The 26,255-nt window shown below is 36.9% G+C and overlaps 1 protein-coding gene across 3 annotated transcripts in view; it reads left to right on the top strand.

Annotated features, from left to right (window-relative positions):
- The window catches only part of GABRB2 (gamma-aminobutyric acid type A receptor subunit beta2), a 179,440-nt gene that overhangs the window by 92,207 nt on the left and 60,978 nt on the right, over positions 1-26,255 (top strand). For all 3 annotated transcript variants that reach the window (XM_069773027.1, XM_069773026.1, XM_069773028.1), the window contains one exon: positions 6,112-6,194. In XM_069773027.1, coding sequence (XP_069629128.1) covers positions 6,112-6,194 — 83 coding nt within the window. The remainder of the gene's footprint in view (positions 1-6,111; positions 6,195-26,255) is intronic.

Raw genomic sequence — 26,255 nt, forward strand, 5'->3', positions numbered from 1 at the left:
AAGGGGAGAAATGAAGTGAATGCTGAAAGATGAGGATACAGTGATAAAATATTAAAATTATGAAGTGCTCCTCTGATCTCTTCTGCCATAGCTGCTGCATTGTATTATATGGGTGTTATCTTCTAGAGGAACACATATTACTTCAGAGAAAGGCCTGAATAACTTCAGTCTAAAGCAGAGATTACTGTACCAGAAGATTTTACTGCAGTGATGTGTGCTTTTTGCAGGGATTTAAATTATGAACATGATGTCGTGGCTGAGTTTTGGACTCAGTGACAGCATAGTAGGCAATGCTATCTAATTTAAAGAACAATTTAGAGAGCTACCTGTGGAAAGATATAGCAGAAAATTGAGCATCACTCCATGGAAATCTGCAGCAAAACTCTGATTCTTCTGATTTGGAATTCCTTTACCATGAAATAACAGCCAAATTCTCCAGTTTTCCATGACTCTTCCTAGCTGGCATGCAGGTGGCACAACAGGCTATCCTTCAGCAGAGAAATGCAGAGGTTCTTCCTAAGAAAGATCAAAGGCATTTATTTTAGTTTCCTCTTAAAAATCTCGCATACTTCTTTTACCGGGAATATAAACAACAACAAAACTTAATGAGGTTGAAGTTTCTGTGTGTGTTCTAACTCCCTGTGTTTTATCAGCTACAAAAGTTTTTTCCTATCTTGTATTATTTTAGAAAACGCTTTGCATCATATCCTCCTTATCCTTAACTTGTGTTATGGTTGTGCCTTCTAGCTTTAATAAGTACACTTAGTGCTTTCAGAGAGTACCTAACTATTCAAGGATTGCACAGAACAGAGGCAAGGGGAAAATATCTACATGTCAATAGATAGCAAGTCCCAAATGGAGTAAGAAAAATGAGCTAAGTTGGAACGTAGGTTGGAATACTCATGAAATGTTGAGAATGGTATTAGAAGAGAGCATATTATAGATTCTGGGTAGCCCAAGCATATTTCATCTCAAACTGAGACATCAACATCAATAAAACAATTGCTATTTTTTTTCCTATAAAACTACACTGATAAGCTCTGTATGCAGTTTACAGTTGAAAGATTATAGCAGTCAGTAGCTGAATGTTCAGATTTAATTATCGTCTTGTAGAAATGTCACTGGTTTTTATCCTTTGCTGAAGCCAGCTCTTAATCTATGATCGTACAAGGGAAGTGTATCTTTTATGTGAATAAGCAGAAGGAGGAAGAATTCTGTGAACTCTATAATTAGCAATAAATCTATTTTAATTTAAAAGTAGATCTGTTAGTATGTCTAACAACCTTGACACGTATGTCTAAATCCAATATTATTGTTCGGGAGAAAGATTTATCACATTACGGTTTTGTTCCCAGATTTCCACGTATTTGAAATTGGTTCTGCTGGCTGTTGCTGCCACTGATGTTTCCAACTGTCGCGCAGGCGGACTGTTTCCAAGAAGCAGAAGTGAACAGTGGGTTTAGCTGCAGTACATAGTTTCACTAACTAATTCAGAGAGGTTGTGACTCCCAGTCAGTGTGTGCAGAGGATTCTTATGAAGTCCATGATAAAGAGATGCAGTCTGTTAGAGAGCGTGATATCCTTGCAAGCTCTTTGGATTGCTCCCGATATTGTTAATGGGGAGTCTTAGTCTGCCTTCAGATAGGCAAATCTGAAGCAGAATCTCACGCTGCTTTCAACAGGATGTATGCACATACATTTAAAGAAGGAGTTAGTCTTTGTATTTTCCTGGGCTTCAGCTCTGTCTTTGACTCAATAGGATCAGGATCTGTCAGTGCTACAGTTAAGAGAGTGTTATAGAGTTCTCATACTACCACTCTACTCAGAGGAGCTATCTGAAATTGTCACCTTCTTGCTCATCATTGCTGTTGTGTCTGTAATCCTGTAATTACAGGTCAGGGCTGCTTCCTTCCAGGGCAGTGATAAGTTTCTGTTGCCGCTTATTTCCCATAGCTTTGCAGAGCCACTGCAGCTTCAAGAGGGAATTGGATTCTGTCCATCTCCATGTATCATTAGCATTGCTCTCCTGTCTGTCAGTGCTGTTTTTTCTTCACTCGTGATGTCAGAACTGTTTACGTTGCTATTTTGAATTTCAAATCCCACTTGAACTTGTCAGAAGAGCAAAATCTATGGGATTTTGAAAAACTGTCCCCTGCATAGCACTGAAAAACAAGAACAATTAGCACTGCTGGGATAGGATTTGTTACAGGTATTATTTTCTGCATCGCTTGAAGTTTGGAAGTGTTATAAATGAGTTCTTTATGGCCTTCAACTTTGAACTGTGAAAGGAGCAATGCCAATTTCCAGCTGTTATTTGAATCATAGAACCTCCCCAAAGTTTATCTGAATTATTCGAATTATTGACAGCAAACTTTACTTTCCATGCAAGTTAGTTGTGGTGCAGGTTTCTTTGCACTGTAGCTATGCTTGTTTTGACACACAAAGTTTTCTTTAGGTCTACTTCATAATACTTTATTTAGTCAGTTTAGTGCTTCAGGGTTTGTGCTTTTTTGTATGCGTGTGTTCCATAATCAGTCTACATGCAAAATATAGATCGTAAAAGAGGAAGCTAAAGACTGGTTTGCACTGTTAGGAATCATAAAATAAAATATCACAAGGTTTCTCTTTGTTTAACGGCAGATGAAAAGATTGGTGTATGAGAGTTCTGTAACATGTTTCATTTCATACAGTGTTTCTCTGAGAGCACTGTTATTCTGTTATCATCCCTAATGACTGTAATATGTTGAGTCACAGTGTGTTTTTTTTTTAAAAGCTTTCACTTTTTCATTGTTTGTTCTCAAGGTTATATTATGCAAAATACAATTTTCTATTTTGTGCACTAGTCCAGGCTGTATAAAAATATTTTTAATCCTTTTATGAAAATTGAAATAGCTCTCCTCTGGGGAAGAGGCTTTATGTCTGTTTCAAGTATTCCTAACTGCTGTAATGAACTGCTGTTTCTTCCTCTGTCTGAAAAGGTATAGGTCACGTGTCTTGACTTTAAAAGTATTCTAAGGTGGTAATTCTTGCATGCTCTTGCATTGGTAATTTGGTTTAGCTATTCACCATGAATTGCAAACCACTAAGAATTATCAAAACATAGGTTTGTTCTTTAAATAATTTTGAAGATGAAAGAGAACTTTGTCTACTTTACCATAAAAGTGAGAGAAGTCAGAAAAAAAATGAGGGAGGTATGAAGAGAGGAAAGGACAGACTTCTTATTTTATTTCAATGGATTTGCATTATGGATAAGAATGAACAAGTGAGTTGAATTAAATACATTATTCAAAACTGCTGTTTTGGCTTGATTAAAACTCCACCCTATCAGCCATTTTCACTACTGTGCCACTTTTTTTTCTTTACTTTCTGATGAGGTAAGGCAATGTGTCTTTTAATGATTTGATAATGTTCCCTACAGAGCTTTTACCCTAGCTGGCTGCAGCTTTTGGCCCCTTTTGCGGTATTTCTTGCACCTACAAATCCTACTGAAGATATGTCAGAATTGTGAGTGCTCAGCTCCAGCATCAGTATGAACAGAGACTTTGCTGAGGATAGCACAGGTGTGGTTTCGTCTCTGTGTTGAAGCCCCTGGTCTGGTAGACTTTGGTAGGGAGAATGTGTTTAGTGCAGAGAAAGGTATTAGAAAACATAGTAGTCAACCAGGTTAGCGTTTACCATGATTCTTTTGTGCACTTAAACCTTGGCTGTAAATCTACGCTCCTGCCTGTTCCTCTGTGAACTACTGAAATTCTTCTAAAACTTCTGACTGTAATATACACATAGATACAGAAATACTGAGGTTATTAATAAAAACAACAAATCTCCCCACCAAAAAATCACAACCAAACAAAAAACACGAGCTGTAATTTTTTTTCTGGTCTTAGTCCACCTTTCCTGAAGTTTTCCCCAAAATAGTCAATCTTACTTTGATACTGGAACAGGGCAATTTCTTTGATTTTCCTCCAAGCTGTAAAATAAGGAACCAAGTATGAACTGGCAAGAGGTTTTTTTTTTAACAATGTATGCTGCTGCTTGCTCCTTTTGCATTTGCTATGAACAAACATATTCCTCAGCAATCTGATTTTGTTAAAAGCTGGAAGACTTCCGTTGCGGGGAGCCAAAGGATTCTTTTCCCCTGCTTTTGTTCACTCCAGGAAACTTTCTTTTGAAGCATCTGTGGTGACCCACACTGATTGAAAGCAATGTATTTTCAAAAACAATTCTGTGAGTACCCATGTAGTGATTGAAGAAAGAACTTAGTGCCAAAAAGGTGCTCCTTTTCTCCGAGAGCCCAGTACATACGAATGGTCAAAATGTAAAATTAAGGGATCTTGTCTGGATTGACAAGAAGGAGGTAGGACTTACTAAGTGTTTATAGGAATAACTTGCCCCTACTTTGGTTCTCTTTTCTTTGAAGAAATTTACAGGGATTTTTTTCTGGAAATGACAGTGAAGCATTGTTAGATAGGACAGAGTAAGGATATTAATGAAAAAATTGTATAGCTTCAATGTTTCTTAAGTGCCTTGTGGAAAGGATTGCTGGAGTCAATTTTGAGTGAATTTTGAGCCTCTGTCAGGCAATTGTAGTTTTCTGCTTCTATCAAACTCTTATTAGGTATTTAAGGAGAAAGAATGAGGTCCATCAAATGAAAGAGTTCTCTGTATTGTCAGATCGAAGAATGTAAAAGAATAATAAGGTTTGTAAACAGTTTTTTTTAAACTGAAGTTTTTTAAACGGTTATTGAACAGTCTAAATATCTACTATGAAAGGCTAGTAACCCTCACACAGGGGACAGGATTTTGAGAATAAAACTGTTGGTCACCCAGTCTCTCATGAATACCCTGGAAAGATGTAGCTGCTGATCCTGTCGCGTCATGCGGTGTCTGCCTGTGCTGTAGACACTCCATCTATCTACTTGGGTCCCATTTTGGAGGCACACCCACATCATCTTGGATTTTGTGATTTGAGCTAAATCATTTGGTCAACTTTCAGCTCAAAGAAAGCTGGTACAGCTGACTGCTGTGTCAATGGTCTCATTTGTCTACTGGTGTAGAAGCAGGTTCCCCAGATGCAGTTGGCCAGTCAGCTGTACTTAACATGCGTGAGAAGATCCTTGTTTCTCTGAGGAGTCTGTATAAATCACCAGGCTCTAGCAGCTGTAGGAGAAGAGCTCTTACCAGGTAGAGGGGGAGAGAAGAAAGGCTAGAAACCTCTCAGCTTACGCACTAAATCCACACATGGCCCTGTGTGGAGTATATGCAGGACATACTATTTTGACTGTTGGAAGATTCCAAATTGTAATATTTTTAAATTACTACAGAGTGATATAGCATGCTCTGGGGGTAGGGGATGGGGGGGTAAGAATTTATTTTTGTCTACAAAGTAAGAAGACTTAATAGGAACACATTAATAAAATGCTGCTGAGAATTGTGCCTTGATTCATATTCAGCTCAGGGTCATATTCCTCCATGAGGTTTATCAGCAAAAGATTTATTGACAGTACAGATATTTCTCTCAACATCTAAAAGGCACACTAACATGTTAATGTTAGTAGGTTTGGTGAAATCTGGAGGCACAAATATGGTCTCAGTGTTTTGTGAAAATGGTCCTGAAAATGTTTGCATTCTAACATGAAGATAAAAAATACTTCATTTGCAAAGCACTGTAAAACAGAAGAAAGAAAGAAGTAGTTAAAGATTGGGGTATTAACCCAGGATATGAAGTATGTGTCTTTTCTGTTCCTCTTTAGATTTCCTCTGCCACCTTTCTTTGAGCCTTTCCTTTTTGGCTTGAAGTCTTCCACTATAAAAAGAAAGAAATACTGCTATCCTAATTCATGCTTCATTTTGTCAGGATAAATTGGTTGATGATTATTAAAGCTTACAGTACTGTGATAATGGTGTGTAAAGGGGAAACTGTCTGCTCGCCCACCAGACTGGCATAACCTTCTTAGAACAGTATTAGTTACAAGTAAGCAGCAGACATGGTATTTCAGTAAAAATAGGCAAGAGCGTCAGTTAGGTAGAAATATATTTTCTTCTTTCAACTATGTGCCATCAAGGAAAGATTGGAACAAGACACATTAACAAGCTCTTCTGTTTCCCTCCTAGAATTACAACAACAGCTGCTTGTATGATGGACCTACGGAGATATCCGCTGGATGAGCAGAACTGCACACTGGAGATTGAGAGCTGTAAGTACTTCTGCAAATCCTACTTATTCTGTGGTGAACTGCTTCAGAGTTTTTATTTCTGACTTTTTTTTTTAATTTTTTAACATGCTACTAACCTAGTTGTCTTTCTGTCTGATGACATTTAAATCCTTGTAAACACATGCAAAAAAATAGCTTTCCAGATGGATTAGTAATTTGTAGCACAAGGATTAGCAAAAGTTATTCTGTGTTTTGATGGACAATTTACAGCTTTAAAAGTCTCATTCAAATGCCTTGTTGGAGTTCATGTGAGGAGCACGAGGATTATTATCAGTTCTTTATCCTCCTTTACTGCTGAACTGTGTGGCTGCTTGTTTCCATTTATAAATGATGGCAAGAGGTTAGAATTGTCCTTGAAATGGGTGTTTTGTGGTTGTGGGGTTTTTTCTCACCCCTGTGCTGTAGTTAAACTTTCAACGCATACAACACAGTCTGTTATATATACTGATCTAATAGCTGGTGTCTCTATCAAACTTTCTATGTAGGTAAGACTTGTGTCTGAAATAAAATTTCATATCTCTTTTCACTTAAAAATCTTTAGGGAATCTAAGTACATCAGAGAAAAAAAACAATTCTTGATCACTTTTATAAAGTTAGCATGCGGGTTTTGGCACTCTAATTAAGATTGTATCAGCACTTTCAAGATACATTTCCTTTTTCAGGAGAACCATAGGTAATTCAGCTGGGGTCTATTATTAAGTTGAATGTGTCAAGCAAAATGGAAATTAATGGCATGTATTAAGATACTGTACACAAAAGTATGTGTATTTTTAAAGTAAATTCTGTATTATAAAAGATTATGTGGGATTTCTGTGTGCACTGAAGTACAAAATGACAGTAGCTTGTGCTACAGTCTGGTAAGAACTTGGTACAGCTGAGCTGCTTTCTCCCTATTCTAGAAAGCATTTAAGAATATGCTTTAAATTTGTGTCTGGGTTTCATTCATTTTAGTGTAATTTAAAGATATGCCAAAATCCTTTCCTGAATTAAACTTGTGACACTGCTGTCTGAAATAATTTACACGCATAAATTAAGCAAAATGAGTATCATTAAAGTTCACCTCTTCTGTACGCTGAAATACACAAGCAGCAAATGTGATGATGGACTTTGCTCTTTTGAGAATGTATAAAACCTTGAGAGGTTTTTTTTTTTGGGGGGGGGGGAGGGCAGTGTTGCAGTTCATTATAGAATTTGATTCAAAACTTTATACCTGAGCCTTTTACCACTATAGTAGCTGATCTTAATGTGTGAGAAAACTACTGCCATAACTGTATTCAGGTTTACAGAGATTTTTACTGAGAATATGGCTTGCTATGCAGTGTCTTTTAATTGTTGTTGTAGTAAGGACCTGGAATTTTTCTTTTTCCAATTGTGTGTAAGGTAGAAAGCTGGAGAGTCGGAGGACATCCTTTCTCTCTATTTACAGCATTGTTTAAACAGTCAGCAAAGTCTTATCATCTCTCTGCATTGCTGAGATGCCTGAACCTTCTTGGGATTCACAAACTAGATATCCCCTGCCTGTCATGCTTGCAGGACCCACTCTGGGAAATATTCCCAGGAAATACCTCCCGGGTCAATCCTTATGCAAACCTGAAAATTAAATTATGTCTCTGCTTTTCAGTGAGAGCACTTGTTCTCATTCAGACTTAGAATGTGGCACCTCTAGGTTGAAATTTCCCTTTCATCTGATTTGGAGTAGAAGTTTGAAGCCAGATCAGTTATCTTTCAAGAAACAATCCTGGAAAACAGGGTATCGAGATCTTGAAATTGTTGTTCTGCTTGGTATGAAGAGCACAGTGCTCATTCCATCATAGAAAGGGTAGGAGTTCAGTTTACCATAGCAGTCAGGATGCTTGTAGGAGAGCTCCTTTGTGGATCTATTAGCTCTGTTATAGCATCACAAAAGTAAAATGGATTTAAATCAGGATACTGCATGTAGCTAGCCTGTGTTTCTTTAATGGCCTTTGTTACTGCAAAGAATGTGGATAGAAATAATACTTGAACTGTGTTTTTAAACCCTTTCATGCTGCTTTAGAAAATCATTGCTCTTTATAGATGTCATTCTGTTCAGGTAAAAACCTGAGTCTGTCTAATCGCTTCACACAAAAATGCTGGTAGGTGGGTAGATAGGTAGAGTGAATAAGATTGAATGTGACTTTCTGAGTGGTTCAGTGTGGGTACTCAAGTCATAATCACTTCTTTAAACTGGTTAAGCTGCGTGCTAAAAGTAGCTTGGTTTCTTGCCCTACTGATTCTGTTGGATGTCTGTTTCACTACTGCTCTCTTGTGATGGTTAGAAATTCTCTAAATTCTATCGCAAGTGTTTTCATGGCTATGAAGGCATGAAAATGTGCTCACTGCTTGTGTCAACAATTTTTTGTAGTTCAATGTCTTCCGAAGCCCTGCTGGGACCTTCATAATACATTTAAAGAAAGCAGTCATAGTTTCTCATAGGCTTCATTTCATGAAATCAAATATGACAGTCTCTTTTAGCTTTCTCATACAAGAGTGTGTTAAGAGAAATTTAGAACTAGTTAGTGCTAGTTCTTCATTAGGAATAACTAGGACCATAAACAGTATCCCAGATGAAATCTCTATTAGACTGTGGTGTTTATCCTGCCCTTTTTCCAAGAGCCACCTTTGCCTTTCTTCACAACTGTATAACTTTCACAGATGATAGTCTTTCCTGCAACAGTACAGTAAGGTCTTTCCCTTCCTCACTCATTTTCCAGCAGTGGCTTCTAGCTTTTGGTAGAATTTTTTTTTGCATAGTACTAATAACACATGAGTTTTCATAATACTGTTCACATAAACCAATGTTCTTAATATTGCTACAGTCCTCAAGGTTATCCAGTTCTTGCTATATTTGTTCTGATCATCCTTTGTCTTAACAGTGCCTGCAGATTTTGTTTCATTAGAAATTTCATTAACACACAAATACTAAAGAATATTAATACCAAGAAGGAAGAGCTTTGCTTATAATCAGTCTCTGTACGGAGCATGATCTGTTCTTTCAGTGCAGTACAATTTCCTACACATCTTTCATATATCTTTACTAATTGTCTGTTCTTACATAGTCCTATATCAAATGTTTTAATAAAGTCCAGGTTAGATATACTTTCTTTAAAAAAGGAGTTATTGTCTAGCCAGATCCTTTGAGTAAGTCATGATGGATTTTTATCCCATTTCCATACCTGTTAATGTCTCTAATATCCTTCCATTCTTTCTCTGCTTCCTCCTTCCTCCCCCCCGCAACCCCTGCCCCGTTATTGATGCCAGAGTTGACTGGCTTCTTAGCTGCCTGGGTTACTTTTTTTCCATGTGTCATTGTGTTCTCTGAAATTTGTGGCTAATATAAATTTTTTGTTAATCTAGATTTGCATGAATCTAGATTAATTTGCAAATTAGAAATTATGGTGGAAAAGGGTTGTATGTAAAATATAAAAAATGAAATGGGAGAGGTAGTATCATCTATTAAGATACAAGAGACAGCATTTTTTGCATTTCAGTTTAAGGTAGTGTTAGTGAGACTAGATGCTGAAAGTGTAAGGACTATTCCTGTTAGTTCGAAGAGTATCAGTTTGGGGAACTGAAATCCTATTTTTTCATGTATAGCTAGTTACAACTCTGTGATCATTTTTTGCTTTGTTCATCCTTAAAGGGCAGAAATATGTTGATGTTCCATTTTTTTATGATGTTTCTAAACCTGTAGGCCATCTTTTCCAAGGGGGGTCTAATCTGAGCTATTCTACTTCTCCCTTTTTTTTTTTTTTTTTTATTGTTATTTCCCAACACACTGAATAGCAGAGTTACAATACCAGAAGGATATCAGTTTTCCTGTGTATTCATTTCTTATTTTCCCAACTTGCAGGCAACAGAGAGCCTTTTCCTACTTAGTTGAATACTGACTTGACTCGGTAGAATACCTCTCCTTTCTGCTCTCTACCTCTGTCCCTACAGTATGCATCGCTGAGTTTCTGATGATGCTCTAGAATAATTTTGTTTCTCTGCTGTTTCCTGCCTCTCTGGAGTTGTAACTGTTGAAAGGAATATCTTAGCTAATCAACCATAAGACTAGTGGGAGCTCAAAGGCAAAAAGAAGTACAAGGGAATTTGAAGAATACTTCATATTCATATAAACAAATAAAATATCATCTTGCACATCCTCTAGCATAACAGAGAGAAATTATTGTGGTTCTTTTGAATATTTTTAAATGTAATCATTCCAGATTCATCTGGTACATTTGGACCTTTGTCCATTTCAATTATGTGGTGCCACATAAAGACAAAAAATTATTTCAGTTCCTTCTTATGTCATTTCATAAAGTGTTTGGCATAGCTGTATTTATGTTATACTGAGGTATAATTCAGAAACTGCCTGCCTTGTGACTGATTTTTTTTTTTTTTTTCCATTTCTTTGTTGCTGTGGAACAAACGAGAACACACTGAGGTTCTCATTAGAAGCATATTCTCAGAAACATTTTCCATAATGTATTAAAGATGTGGCATTAAAAAAAGTGCATTAAAGCCCTGCTGTCTGAAGCCTTAGCAAACAGGGAGCTTGCCACTCAGCTGTACTGACCAGGGAAAAAAAGCAGAATCAGAACAGGACACGCAGACGGGGAGGAAGAACTGCTTTGCTGATGAATAAGAAATAATTGTTTTCGGAACGTTTCACTTTATATAACAGCCTGAGGTGTTTGGATCGGAGATCATTAGATTTTTTTTTTTCTGTTTCATGACAAAAAGGCCACAGAAGCACATTAAGATAAGTTAAAAACTTCCATTCGATAACAGAATCTAGAAAAAGCCAGAAAGAACAGAGGCGAAAGAATATCATTTTTCCCAGTGGCACTGCAGCCCAGTATCAAACACTTTCCAGTCAAATCATCTGAGAGCTCATCAACAAGAGAAACAAAAGTCATCTTTGTGTGCTCAAGGTGACTTTACAAGTACATTTAAGGCACTGAAAAGAAATGAAAGATGCCTTTTGCTGAAGCTTTGAGTACTTTGCAGATGGCTCTCTGGCCATCGATCAAAGCTATAATCAGGTCACACGGGACAAATGGTCGAACTCCGGGAGCAGACCTGGCAAGGGTTTTCTGGGTTAGAGGCGAATGTGCTTGATGCCAGGCAAGAGACTCTGGCGATCCCCAGGAAGGAAGTGGGGTATTCAGCAAAGGAGGATACCACGGGAACGTCTCACTTCCAACTGTTACACAGTAAGTGGAAAGCTTACGTGACTTTTACGTGACTTTTGGGCCACTGAAGGTTAGAATCTTAATAGTGGTTCGTTTTTTTAAATGTTTTTTTCTTTCCATTTATCAAGTTTACATGTGTCCTGTCCCCTTTGTCCCTTCAGCTGTCTGTTTTGCATAGTGGCCCTTGTACAGGGAGGATATTCCTCTATCAGTAGAAGCTGACCTCGTCAGAGTACCCCTTTTCCCTCCTTGTTCATCATCTATATGTTTGGATGTCTTAATTTGGATTCTATGACAATTCAACCTGTACAGCATTTTTTGGGGGAAAGAAAAATAGACTGTTTAGCAAACGGTGATGAATTCCACCTCTGTACCCACACTCTCCATTTCAGCAACATCAGCTTATAGTGTGGCTTCCTTGGGACAGGTACTTCGTTCTTTATTTGTCCTTAGTAATTTCGTGCCAAGTATGTTGAAAAGAGAAGAGGTATAATTTCAGTGGCATAACACACACTGGCAACACAGAACAGGAAATTCTTGACTCCTCTTCAGTGTGTAAATAGGATGATTCAGTAAGAGCTAAAAAAAAACCCCCAACGGTAGATCATTCTTCTGGGAAGTCTGAAGAGGGGAAGGAAATTTAGACTAACCATCAGCGCATATGATCAGGGCGGGTTGTGTACAAGGGAACCAGCATTTGCAGTGTTTGTAAGATTTTGATACCACCACCCCCAACCGGGGACTTTGGTCAGGCTTTCAGACTGGAACTCAAGTAACATCCAAGATACATTACCCTACCAGTAGGCAAGAAGGAATTATATTTCTTATTTTCTTTATATCTCAGTGTATCTTTGCAGCAGTCTACATCTTGGAAGCTCTCATAACACAGACGAGATGACGTAGTGTTTGCAAATGAGCCAAGAATATACAGAAGCTTTGCAACAGCTTCCTAATGCTTTGAAGCAACCTGGAGTTAAATTTAAAAGGGAATCCAAGATACTAATATCCAATCTCTGCTTATCAGCACCGGACAATATAGGCAATGTAGATTTCCACAGAGAAATTCATAGCTTGAAGCTTGGGGGTTTTGGTTTTTTTGGTTTTTTGGGGGTGGTTTTTTTTGTTTTTGTTTTTTTTTTATCATTCTGCAGCTGAATATGAAGAATATATAGAATCATAAAGATATAGCGACAAAATGCAAATGGTTTTAAAACTTCTAAAGCATTTTGCCTTTTAGATCCAGTCTGAGCTAGAGTACATTTGCCCTTATTGCATATAACCCTGCCTTTTATCAAGGGTTTATTGGAAACAAAAAGGATCCAGTTCAAAGAGTCTTTGAATATGATTCAAAAAGCACCAGATTAATTTGCTAAAGGTTTGAGGAAAAACTAAATGTCCATGAAGGCATCTCTGATGCTGTAGAAAGATGCCCTCCAAAAGAAAAGAATATATTTCTAACAAATACTCTGATAATCCTACATGCAATAAATTATGTGGAAGTGTGGAAAGCTGATGGGCCAGCACTATACAGTCCTGTTTCCAGAAGGTATGAATTTTACAAGGTAAATGTTAACTTTTTTTTTACTAAACTGAGTAGTAGGATCTCTGTTATAACTTCTCATACTGCAGGCAAATGTTTTTCTGTAGGTCTAGCATTCTTCAAACACCTTGTAACTGGTGACTTCTTCAAGAAAAAGATTTATAAGTGCTATTGGAAAGGACATCTGTGATACTGTTACATATCTTAGGTCTGTGCAGTGTGTGATCTGAGATTGTAGTCTATTTTTATTAATTTCCTTGGAGTACATATATTTTTATTAGAAGTTTGCTGTACTTAAAATGGTTTAAAGCCTTGATTCAGTCAGTAGGCAATTCAGGCAGAATCTCTGGTGTTTGTTGAGTCTATCAGTAATATTAATTGTTGTGCCAAGTTCTCCTATTTTGGTTTAGGCACAAAAGCAATTACTTTTAGTTGAACAGTAGCTTGCTCACCTGTGATTTTTCACTTGCTGCCTGGTGCTTCTAAGTGTTGGACCTGATCATTATTAACTGTAGAATCACAGTTGAAACTGCGCAGATCTGCCAAAGGTGCAGAAAAAATATGCTCAGTGCTGCCATGCATTGTCTTCCTGCCAACAAGAGGTCGCGTTGCATCGGAGGCTGTTGTTCCTGGTAATAAGTAGCCATTGCTTTGAAGTGGCAATACCAGCAATTTCCTGATCACTGGGTTAAGGTGGAAGTACTTCTTGAGTTTGGCCTAATGACACATTAATTTGTTATACTTTTTTCTGTCATTGTGACAGCTGTAGGTTATGTTGCAGCTTCTATGCACTCTTGTGAAGTTTATTTGCGTTGGGTTCATAACAGCTAACATACCTGACTTTGGAGTGGGATGTGAGACTAATCCTTTCTCTCTCCCGTTCTCTTTTTTAACCAACAAAACCACTATTGATATGTAGTGTTTTGCTTTCCTGTAATACGTGGCTTACTTGGAGCACAGAGTTTAGTGCTAAACAAAGGTTTATTTGGGACTTAGTGAAATGACCTAAATAACAAAGTGCTGTTTGTAAATAATGCACTTACTCCAACTTCTGTCAAAAACACTTGTATGTGGCAGTTGTGTCTCACTTGCAGCTAGAAATGGTAACGTGTAATTACTACATTAGTTTTTTGTGGAAGAGTGAAATGTTTTAGCATTCATTTGTAGTGCTCAAGTCTACTTCCAGTTTTCAAGATTTTTTTTCTTTGGATGTGTCCAGTTCATGATGAACTGAGAATATCCGTCAGGCTTGCTGTGAGGAGCAAACTTCAAATATATTTTAGTCTATGCTTTTTAAAAAAACCTAGACCATCTACATTTTTTGACAGGAGTTTTATTCAACTAAATCCATGTCTCATTACAAAATGAAAACACTTTTTGGCAAATTCGCAGTTACTACAATTTATCTAACTTCCTGTTCATACCAGGAGACTGAATGTGGAAGGTTTTATATAAATATATAAATAATCCTTGGTGGTTTCTTTCCCCATTCTCATGTAAGTTGTCATTTTACTTTATTCACAGGTTTAGAGAAATGTTACTTCACCTTGCAATTCCTATACACTAGGGATTTCAGAGGAGAGAAAGTTAAAATTGTTTTTTTCCTTTGAGGAGAGAAGACCGTACTTTCTTCTCCCAAGGAAAACAAACTTACTGAGTGAAATTACTGTGCCCACATGTTAAGTCTCAAGTTGTCTTTTGAAGGTGAGTCAAAATGAGAGGAGGGATTTAAAACAAAATAAAAACTTCTAAAGGTTAGGTTCTTTTTTAAAAATATTTTTTTTTATATCATTGAAAGTGATGGAAGTGGCACTGAAAGCAAATAATTACTTATCCTCCATAGTATCATTTTACTTAAGTAGTTAATTATCTTTTTCAAAATGAAATAATTTCTTCACATGGTACAGGTTTTATGAAATAGTAATATTTATCAGATGCTGGAATCACTTGACCTCAGGTCTTACGCCTTAGAAGGCAATGGAGATTGTGATTATCTCGCAGTGATCACATACCTGTGAAAAGATTTAAAATATGTTTCTACAGTAATTTTATTTCCCAAGATAGTTTGGTTTTTTCCCCAGCATCTCTCGCACTGTTTTACAGGAAATAAGTATCAATTAATTTTCATTGTGAGAAATCAAAATATACTCCATTGATTCAGCTTTTACCTATTGATCAAATTATATTCAGTTCCTGATGTCTTTCGGAGACAAAGCAGCAGAGAGTAGTCAGTTGAGAAGCTCATGAAGATGTAGCTAATGGCCAAAACCCCTTTGTCTGATGGTTCTCCCCCAAGGAAATAGTTTCAAAATGTTGAGCCTTTTATCTCAAAAAATAGTTTATTAGGTATTTATCCCTAATTTTAAGGGCTGAGACAAATATCTGTCTGGATACCTTAGCTTTTGGAATTTAAATAATAAGCAGTACTATAAGTGGCTTCAGATATCCTTTTATTCATCAGGATGTTTCAGCAATGAGAAGTATTTTTCTTGGGTAACTGTAATTGTCCTTCATTCATCAAATTAGATTACATACATTTAAAGAATGAAATTTAATTATTTTTTTTTAGATGAGTGTGCAAAACATCTAGGAACAGGAAGGCAATTGTTTGTTATCAGTCTGATCTGTATTTGCACTTGGCCGCTGATAGCAATTCAAATAGTTATGCTAATGCTGTATTACTTCAGCGGGGGAAGGACTGGAAAACGCGTGTTGGAGTCGTCATAAAACTGTGGATTCAGATGACATTTTACAAGCAGTTTTTACCTATTTACAAAACAACAACAAATAAAACAGGATCAACCCATACCCTACACTGGGAAACAGTGTCCCTTCTTTCCCACCGACAGCAGTCAGAGACTTGGGTGAGATGTAGCAATGCTCATTCAGGTTCCTCCTCTGTTTGAAGAGAACTGAATTTACTGCCTGAGGGGCAAGCCAAATGACAAGACTTGCAGTGTGCTCTGTATTGGGTCATTTTCCATTGATGCTGTTCCATTTGGCCTAAGTTCCTAGAGGAGGGATTGGAGCTTCATCTCTCAAATGTGAGCTTAACCTTCTGCAGTGGCTCCTGTTAAAGAGAAGAAATATCTGTGTTCTCCAGCAGGGCTGGGTTTTTTTGTTTTTGTTTGGGTGTTTTTTTCTTGTTTTCCCAAACTCTGAATTTCCTTTACTTTTCTTGCTGATGCTCAAATGCAAAATATTTCATTTTTGGTCAATTTCACTGTTTTTGTTTCAGCAAATAGAAGCCAGAGTGAATAAGCTCATCTTTTGTTTTGATTATGACATTGGATTTGGGTGGAAGAAGTGTTGACTTTTCAAGTAAACAAGCCCAGGAAACATTATTTTACTTTAGTGGAATAACAGAGAAGAAATTGAATTAGCAGAAGCATTGGCAAAGTTAAACATCACAATCTTTTCGTTCCTTTGATCAGTATATTGTACCTTTCTGATGATGAGAGCTTTGTGAAACAAAGTTAATTTTGTTCAGTTGCTCATGTTATTTGGTAGTGGTAGTTCAGACTGTTCAAATTCCACCTGTGTCTAGAAAGTATAAGCTACTTTCTGTTACTGGATGCAGTCACGTTTTCCTGTGTCTTAAATCTGTATCTTGAGTTCAGAGTTAGTATTGCTTACAATAGTAGCAGTTCATTTTAAAATAATTCAGTCATAGTATTATCCAAATTTTGTCAATGCTAGGTGAATTAGTTGTCATCTTCAATCAGTCTAATGCCACTATAATTGATGTGAGAAAATGCAATTGCAGATTTGCTAAGTCATTGCATTGGTGTGCAAGTCATGAAAGGAATACTACCCAAGGAAATTATTCTAGTTTTAGAAATATTCCTGATACATATCCCACTCATAGTACTCAATATGTATTTGACACACTGTCCAAAATTATTTGGATGGAAATTCAAGAGAATCGTATCTTTTATGTATAAAATTCTAACTCTGAGATAAACTTTCTCATAATATGCATTTGCTCTGAGTCAAAATTAAATGCAAATAATACTGTTATTACTCTAAGTATCCTCAAAAATATGTTTTGTGAAAGAACATTTATAAAGGAAAGGATATCTAAGTAGTTGAGAGAAATCGTAAAGATCATAGTCTCAGTCCTTTATGTTGTATTTATAAAGGGGTTGGGGGTTTTTTTGCTTATTTTTTTTCTTATATAATAATTTAGGTGTATTGTTTTCAATGTTGCTTTTTATGTGGGGAAAGAGAAGTCACTAAATAGATTATTAATATGTGCTTATATTTCAAGGCATACTTCAAGAGTAATTCAGGATGGAAGGGACCTCAGGAGGTCTCTAGTGTAACCTGCTCAAAACATGGTCAGCTCTGGGGTCAGACCAAGTTTCTCAGGGCTTTATCCAGTCTGGTCTTGAAAACCTCCAAGGATGGAGAGTACAAAACCTCTCTAGGCAACCTGTTCCAGTGCCTGACCCTCCTAACAGTGAAGAAGTTTCATTGCAATTGTGGAAAGGGGCCACGTTGTGTATCTGGTTTATCCGGTCCTGGCATTCTGCATCTGCCTCAGAAATAAGTATTTACTGTTACTAATCTGAAATAGAATGTAAGTGCTGTTCAACCTGTATTGTAAAAAAGTAAGTTATAAGTCATGTAACTGAATGACAATATCATAAGAATGCTCTGAATAAATTAATATATCATACAAGTAGCCCTGTAATTTGACAAAGTCATCTTTGAGTTAATGAGTTAAACTACATAGTTTTCCTTCCATCTATGATCTTCTGGTGTGGTGTAATCTGATCCCTATTTCTTGATTCAGTTACACAGATACTTTTCCCACCGTATAAATTGAAGTGTCTCTGTATACCTTGCCATTCTCAATCTCTTGTAAAGGTTTAAAAACTCTCAAAATAAGGATTCTTTTCCCCTGGATAATGACCTAAGAATTTTCATTACAACGTTCAGCTCAGTAACATGTTTCTTGTTATGCACATCTAAAGGGCAATTCTTTGTATTCTGTAACTGCACAATGTGTGAGTTGTCTTTATTGTGTATGGAGCACAGATATGAACAGCCAGCTTTACAGGAATATATTGGAAATGCATTCATTTAGGTTACAGCTTTGGAACTTGTGGCATGTCATACTTCCACTCTTCAGCTGCAGTCCACTACTTATATTTGCTATCGTACGAGCTTGTCTCATCTTGTGATTGGTGTGTTACTGTAGCCAGAATTTGAGAAGTTGCCTCAGCCCAGGCAGTAATCTTACATAACTACGGTGTAACATAACAGAAGAAACAAGGAACTGATGGAAGTCAGTATTCAGCCATATGTCTAAGAACACACCTTTCCACTTTGACATTATGCGTACAGGTACCGTGTTCTGGAGAAGACTGTGCAATACTGGAAATATTGACTTGTAACAGTAGTAGTCTACAATTATCATAAATGGAATCAAGTACTGTGCTGAATCCAGGTACTTTATTGATGTGCGAGAGAGGATTATCCAAATATTTGATGTTTTTTGCATTACCTCATACAACAATTTCCTGGTAAAATCACTGCTTTTATCCTGTTTTCTGAAACAGTTAATTGACAATCAACATATATTAGAAGTGAGTACGTGTTCAATAGCAGACACTGCTTTGTTCAGGGCAAAGACCGGTTGCGGGCTGCTACGAGAACTAGTTTCATAAAAGCAGGGCAGGCACCTGCATCTTACTGTGTGGAAGCTCATCTGTTCACATCAGGTGCTCTTCAAGAAAACAGGAATTTCTTTCTCCTGACCACAGCCTGAAACTGTCAAGTCTCTTCAACAGCTTACTTCTGGAAGACTGATCTGTACCAAAACGTTACACAGACAACCTGAGTGATACTGAAATGCTGGTAAGTTAAGTTTTCGCTTGTGAATTTTGCTTTTATTCCTTTGGGGTTTTGTGTCTGGACCTTTGTAACCTGTTACCTGACGCATGTTCTTTCACTGTTTTGGGGAAATTCTGGAAAGGGGCAAAGAACATGACAGTAGATTCTTCTTTTCTTTTTACCTATGGTCCCTCTCTATCTTCTTTTCTTTGCAGAGCCAAAATAAGTAATATAACCAGTAACATTTGTGACTACTATTCTGTCAGAATTATTGTCCTAGGGATGGTATCCATGCCAAGGAACTTCTTATTGTTCACATACAGATAACATGAATGTGCAGGGGAGCAAATGAGCATCAAAGTGCTGCAAGTGCAATGCATTTATACTGTAAGTTGCTTATGTTGCTGTAACATACTTGGTGTTGGTGCTGCTGTACACATGCAGTAACCAGAGTATCAATTTTCCTTTCAGGTTTCAAGAACAGCTTTCTGCAAGTCCAGAATATCCGCAGTCTTATTAGGTAAATGCATGATACTTTTCTGCTGTAAAACCTAAGTTCCTATCAAAGTTTGTTCTCTTGCTGACCAAGAAGAACTAGGTTTTGCTTATCTCTCTTTTTATTCATTTATGGGAAGATGGGATTAAAGAAGTGGGTTTTACATTATGCTCTGAGGGCAGAAAAACCTGTACCTCACTGTGTACAAAATTTGCATTTCACCCTGTAATGTGCTATGCACAGCATAGCCTTCTCTTTTTCTTTTACAATGACTCTTCATGTGCTGCTGATAATACTGTGGAATTGATTGCATGGGTGTGGGAAGCTTACTTTCATTATAAAATTACAAAGTCTTTGCTAAATATGTTAGCTTTCTTAAAGAAATAAAACAGTGTTTTTAACTGCTGTATCTGTGTGTGTCATTATGAGTATAAAGGAATTCTGAACACAGTAAAACATGGGAAACTTTTAAAGTCTGCTGATAGAAAATGACTGCAAGAGTAGAATCCCTGGCAGCTGATTTTTCTATTTTTACAGTAAAAAAAAAAAAAAGAAAAAAAATTTACATGTAAAAATATATAATATTTTTAATAAAATCTTTATTTTGGACAGGAGATCTTGAAAGTGATGCAAATATAAGTAGCATTTGTACTGTGCACATTTCAGTAAATTGTGCTACTGAGTGATGCATGTATAGACTTTTAGTCACGCTTTTTTTGAAGATACATCTTTTTGCAACTAAACAGTGGACTCCTATTTGCACATATTTATATGTGTACTAGGTCTTACTTGGCCTTGAAACTGTACTCAGGGACACTTTGTTCTGTGGCTGGATGCCAACTTGCTTTTGATTTTAAGGAATTAAAAAAAAAAAAGATATTTGATATATTAGGTCATTATGCCTGTTACAAATGCTATGGCCGTAATTTTACCAAACATCAAATTGTAATTACATTGATGTAATTATCATTTAAGGATCATTTTCATAGTTTTAATGGCCATACATGAACAGGCATCTTAACATGTTCTCATACTTTAGAGCATATCTTAAAATGACTTGCTTTTACAGCGAGCTCTCTAGCCTGATTAAAACTTGAGCTTTGACCTTCTGGGAATGCTGAATCAGAGTTCAAAACTGGAGCCAGAGTGCTTCATCTACACTTCTGTTACAGCCATTTCTGAGCAAGGGTGTCTTTCTACTGTCTTAGGACCAGTGAAAGCCAGCTGATCTCTGCTGCCATTGTATTTTTCACTTGTTCTGGTTTTAAAGTGTCCATAAGCAATCTTTCATATTTTTAATCCACCATTTCCATCATAGTTCTGATATCATATAGCCTTGAGGTAGAGTATTGCAAGTGCAAATGGCAGTTTCACATGGATCCTGTACAACAATCTCTCACAGTAGTGTTACAAACTCAGATGAAGGGCTTGTTATTTTAAAGTATTTTCCATGTGATCTTTTCTACTTTTAAAAGACCATTAGTAAGGCTTGTCAACAATTTACTGTGGAGATAGAAGGTAACGAAAGAATTGGACTTTTGACACGTGAGGATTGTTCGAATTGTTTCTATATACCATAGTAGTCAAACAAATTTTATGGCACTTGATCCCTTGCTGAGACAAAGCCCCAGCTCAGTCTTTGAAAAATACTCTCCTTGTAGACATAGGCAATGCTTACAAATATTAGGACTCCCAGTTTTATTTAGGCTGTTCAGAACATACTCACTCTAGGTTGGTGTACCTATAGGCCAAGAACGTGGTCAAGGTTGGTTGGCTGAGCTTTTGCAGTGGGAGGAAAATAATTTTAACAGATGAGTTCAAATTTTTAAAACCTAGGTGTTTTATTTAGGATTCTAACTTTTTAGGAGACATCAGAGAAGTACTTGGAAAACTTGATGTCTGTGGCATTTAACAGTAAGGCAAAGAAAAAAGTTCATCCAACAAAATAGGACAGGAGGAGACTTTTACAGATGCAATGTTCAAGACTACTTCGAGATATCCTGACATGATAAACGATGATATATCACCAATTGATTTCAGTGAAAGCAAGATTAGAGAGCTACTCAAATTCTCTGAAAGGTCTAACCAATGCATAAAAAGTATTCCCTGAAGCATTTTTTAAAAAAGTACTCCAATACTGATTCTGTTTTAAACTCTTCTGTGATTCAGAGAAAGATCTTGCTAAATAAAGGATGTAAATAACAGTGAAATGAAGATTTTTAGCTTCGTCTAAAAAATATTTTAACAACTTATTAAAAAAGATTAGTGACTGTACCTGTGCTATTGTAGGAAAAAACTGTAGATGCTCTTTAAGTTAATCTCTCAAATCATAGTCATAGCACTGTCCTTTAGAGGAAAAATTAACTAAGTAGAGTCCTGAAACGTGTTGTAGTTTCATCAGCACAGATGAATAGGAATAGTTATTTAAGTTGCACCATTCCCTACAGAAGCACACATAGGAACAGCAGTGTTAATTTTGGGGTTTTTTTTACAGCTGGCACTCAGCAAAACCACGTTTGAGTCACATACTAATTCTGAAGGTGAAATACTGTTGGGGGGAGGGTGAGGGGGATGCGTGGTTCTGAGAATTACTGGTTTCCAAGGTGGAGTACTGAGACAAGGTATGTATCAGACGCAGCCTTTGAAGCATAAAACTCATTTGGTGTTTTGTCTTGGAAGCAAAGGAAATCAGCTGTAATATCTTGGTCAGTATGCTTAATGAAAACCAAGTCGGCCCAGTATTAAATGACTAGAGAGAGATCCTCTCTTGAGACAAACCAGAGAAGAGCTGGGCACATGATGTGGGTATATTTTTTTTTTTTCATGGACTCCAGCATGGTAAACCCAATAATTTAATCTGAATATTCTCAGTTGATTTGAGAATATGTTTATAAGATTAGGAAAATATAACTACTTTCATTGTACAGCAGTACTCAAGGACATCATCAGGGGTTAGATAGCTGTATTTCCCTTAAGTAACTCTAGTGTAGTTCTTTTCTCAAATCTGGTTGTGAACATAGGGCAGTGTTAGTATCTGGTTTACTACGTTTAGCATGAAGTGATCTTAGTCTTGAATTCAGGCAAGATTTGATGACTACAGTGGTAAATGTTACTCTTGACAAGGAGACACATGCTTGAATTTATCATCGTGTTTCTTCTTTTTGAGACACAGTACTAGTTTCAGTAGCCCACATGTGGCAGTCTGACTTCTTTAAGGGAAAATGCCTGCCACCTAGCTTTCTGTGCTGTTAGTGGTCAGGTAGAATCAACCATAGTCTTACTTTGCTCATTGTGTGGTGCATAAACTCACTGGTTTACATATAGAATGAGTATGAAGATGATCCTGAAAAGTAGGCAGTTAGATACAGGAAAAACTTACCTAGCTAATAAAAAAACCCGCTCTGTTGTGTTGCTGTATCTGTGAGATACTATCCAATAAAACTGCTATATTCTAAGAAGCTTTTCTGTCTCTGCTTTATAAAGAGTACTGCACTTTTTTTCTGGGTATGAAATCTGCTGTTGGAAGAAGAACTTTCTTGAAGGGGCTGGTGCACTTGTCTGTCTTGCTTGAGCATAAGCCAGCACCTCCCACCAACTCAAGCTCCTGTGACCACTTCTGTAAGTTTGTTTCTTCTTGGAGTAGAAAAGCATTACCTTGAATTAATACTGTGATATTAACATGGCAGCTCTGGAGATAAGAAGGATCTCAGGTTATACAAAAACAATGTAATTTTGTGATATCACTTGCTCTTACTGGGAAAATACCATGGTTTTGAATGCAGCGTGTTTTCCTTAAATACAGTGATTTAGGCAGCCTAGAGCAGCTGCTTCGTTTGTGTGGTTTTGGTTTGGGGTTTGTTTTTTGCTTTTTTGTTTTGTTTTGATTTTAAAATACTTTTTCCCTTCAGGGATTTGGATGATTGTGGAAAATATTTTAGCCAGAAGGTAGAACAAAGCTCACTAGGGAGACTCCAGCTGGGACTGAAAGTACAGCATTGTTGGTTCCGCATGTTCATGAGTGTTAACACATGAGGCCACTTGACCAGCCAAAAATGAACTCAGTCTGTTAAAAAGGAGATAATACCTTGTTTTAAGTGCTGTTATTAAGGGCTTATCATTCTGTTATGACAAATATATCTCCAAATTTCCTAATTTGCTTATGAATATTGGCTATTTGTGAGTGTCTGACCTTCGAAGAAGTAAGCTCAGCTATCAGCTCGAGCGCTATCATCCCTGGTGAGTTATTCAGAATAGATGACAAACTGCTTCCAAAGGAAGGATAAATGTAAGCCTTAAATAATTACGAGGATGATGACTAGGCGAGCCTTTTAGTCAGATCTTTCCTTATCTAAATTGTTTTTCCAATCATGATAAAAATATCAAAGTATGCAGTAAAAATATCTAAGCAAAATATCAGAATTGGTTGCACAGAGGAAGATGATTACCAGATAGCGTGCATCTGTTCTTACAGACTCAAAGAAGGGCAGATGAGCTGATGTGGTGCTCTGTGTACTTTAACCTGGACTATTTTCAGCCCCTTGGTTATCTTAGTATCTGTCCACTGCATTGCAGCTGTCTGCAAAAAGGTGTATCTACCGGTAATTTGGTGTTTTCTGCAGTGCATCCTGCAGGGTATGTGGAACTTTAAAGTTCTGATTTTGCTTGTGATGGGAACGGCTGATGCTGGTGTAGTTTCCTGGTCAATATGGACAGAGGAGTTCAAGGTAAAAAGACATGCAGAGTCCTTCTCTCATAAATGTTGACTAAAAGCTCTTGTCATTTAAAGACATATGTATAAGATGAGATGTTCTTATCGAAAGCCGTCATTGTTGCAACTGGAACACATAGTCTGAAAGTGTGTGTACCTCTTTTGAGCTGAATGTTGGTTGTCTCGTAATACCTGTTATTGTTAATGTGTGGTGATACCTAGAGCCTTTAATAAATGCATTTGTATTCCAAGTTATTGTATGAGAATGTGCAAATGCCATCAGCGTACTGAGTTTTAACTGCAGAAGCATTCTGCTGTCATTGGTATGATATAGTGGCTAAATGAAATTTTTACTGTTCAGAGAGGAACTTGCGCAGTCTCTTCGTGATGGCTAATGTTAGATGTCAAAGTTGTGAGGTTGCTCTCGCTGAATTGCCATCTGGACAAGGCAGGTTTTGGTGGTTTGAATTGTCCTCAAGGGGGACCTGTGACTATCTGAGTAGTGTCGTACCTTTGGCATCAGTGTCTCAATGTACACAGCATGAAATCCTTCTTGACTGACATTTCTAAATTGATCAACATAGTCACATATGACAATATAGTATTACGACTAAGGGAAGAAAAGCCAAAATAAATACTAATTTGTAAAACTGTTTTGTCTGTTTTTCAGAATAAATCTAACAATTTAGTTAAAAACATTTAAATATAATTTAAGTTCTCTTTATTTGTAACTTTGGTTTTGATGAGGAAATTATTGGGTGTTTTCTTCTGGGTGTCTGCAGCTCAGTTACATATTGTTACATTTTAAGTTGTTCAAGCTAGTGCAAAAAGACCTTGGGATGTGTATGATCGGATAGATATCTCAGAAATTTCTGTTTTGCAAGGATAGATATGCTGGCTTATGAAAGCATGATTGTGCTTCCATAAATCTTGCTAATGGTTGAATATTTCATCTATAGGACAGGGTTATTGTTCATTCCTCATCCATTTTTTACCTATCTGTATGCTCTGTATGACTTCTCTGAAAATTGATGATAGTAAAGAGTATGAAAAAAAAGTTCCGTAACTTGGAGGGTATTTTAAGAAAGAAAAGGTGGTCTGTTGGATTTGATGCCTTACATAGTATTCCCTTTTCTGAACATGAAGAAAAGCTAGCATCTTCCTGAAGACTAGCTCAGCCAGTTCAAGTGTTATGTATGCTTGATGTTGATTATGTGAATTTTCAGGTTGTTAGAATCAAATACAAGAAGGTTATTTATATATAAAACAAAATATTTTTTTTTCAACCTGAGTTAAAAATACAAGTTTTCTGTTTCCCCTTTGGAATATTTGGGGAAAAAAAGGGTCATGAGGCAGGTTGTGTGAACAAGAGGAGAGCCCTGTGTCAGCAGCATTCTGTCGTAATTTGTTTGTAACAACGAGGAATTTCACTCCATCAGTTCTTGTCATAAACCTAATGCTTCATTGCTGTGCTCTTTACACACAGAAGATGCTTTTTAGGATCTTACTGCAGATTATGGAGTTTCCCTGCTTCGGTGGCCTGTATGAGTTTCCCCTCGACTGTAGCAGTTGTTTTTTTCCCCGGTCCCAAGTTTACTTTTTGAATTCAGTTTTCATTCTCATTCTTTTTTATATGGACAGTCTTAATTCTTCCATCTCTTCTGTTAAAGTATTTCCAAAGTACCAGCCTTAGAACCTCAGATTTTCCAAGAATATCCATTCTTGCTTATTAATCTTCAGTCTACAAATGAGGGGGAACAGCTGACTTGACCACTGTTTTATCTTATATAAAAGAAGGCTGGGGTTATCACAGGCCTCTTGAGCAATGAAAAGTCTTACACATCTCTGTAAAATTCCACCCATTCTTAAAGCATCTGGATTTTTTCAGAGCTCCACAAAGTCCACATTCTTGTGAACTCACAGCATAACAATTTGGTAATAAACCCCACAATGTCAGGATGGTAGCCTAGCACCAGCTTAGCAGTTTTTATCTCTCTATTGTAAATCAAATTGACTACTCACACATTCCCATGTTATTTCTAGATATGCTCATTACTTAAATTCCTTGTGATCTGTGTCATAACTCCAGACATGTTAAATGTCCTGTGAAGTATGTCCATACATTTGATGAAACCTGAAACTTTTTCTTGGGTGTTTTCCTAAAAGGATGTCTGCCTATAGAAAATCCGGAAGTTACCTTTTTGTCATAAAAGCAATTCTGGGCTGTTTGGACTTTTGATTGTCCTTATCTTTTTCT

Source organism: Haliaeetus albicilla, chromosome 27 (genome assembly GCF_947461875.1).
Source record: "Haliaeetus albicilla chromosome 27, bHalAlb1.1, whole genome shotgun sequence".
Classification (NCBI taxonomy): Eukaryota; Metazoa; Chordata; class Aves; order Accipitriformes; family Accipitridae; genus Haliaeetus; species Haliaeetus albicilla.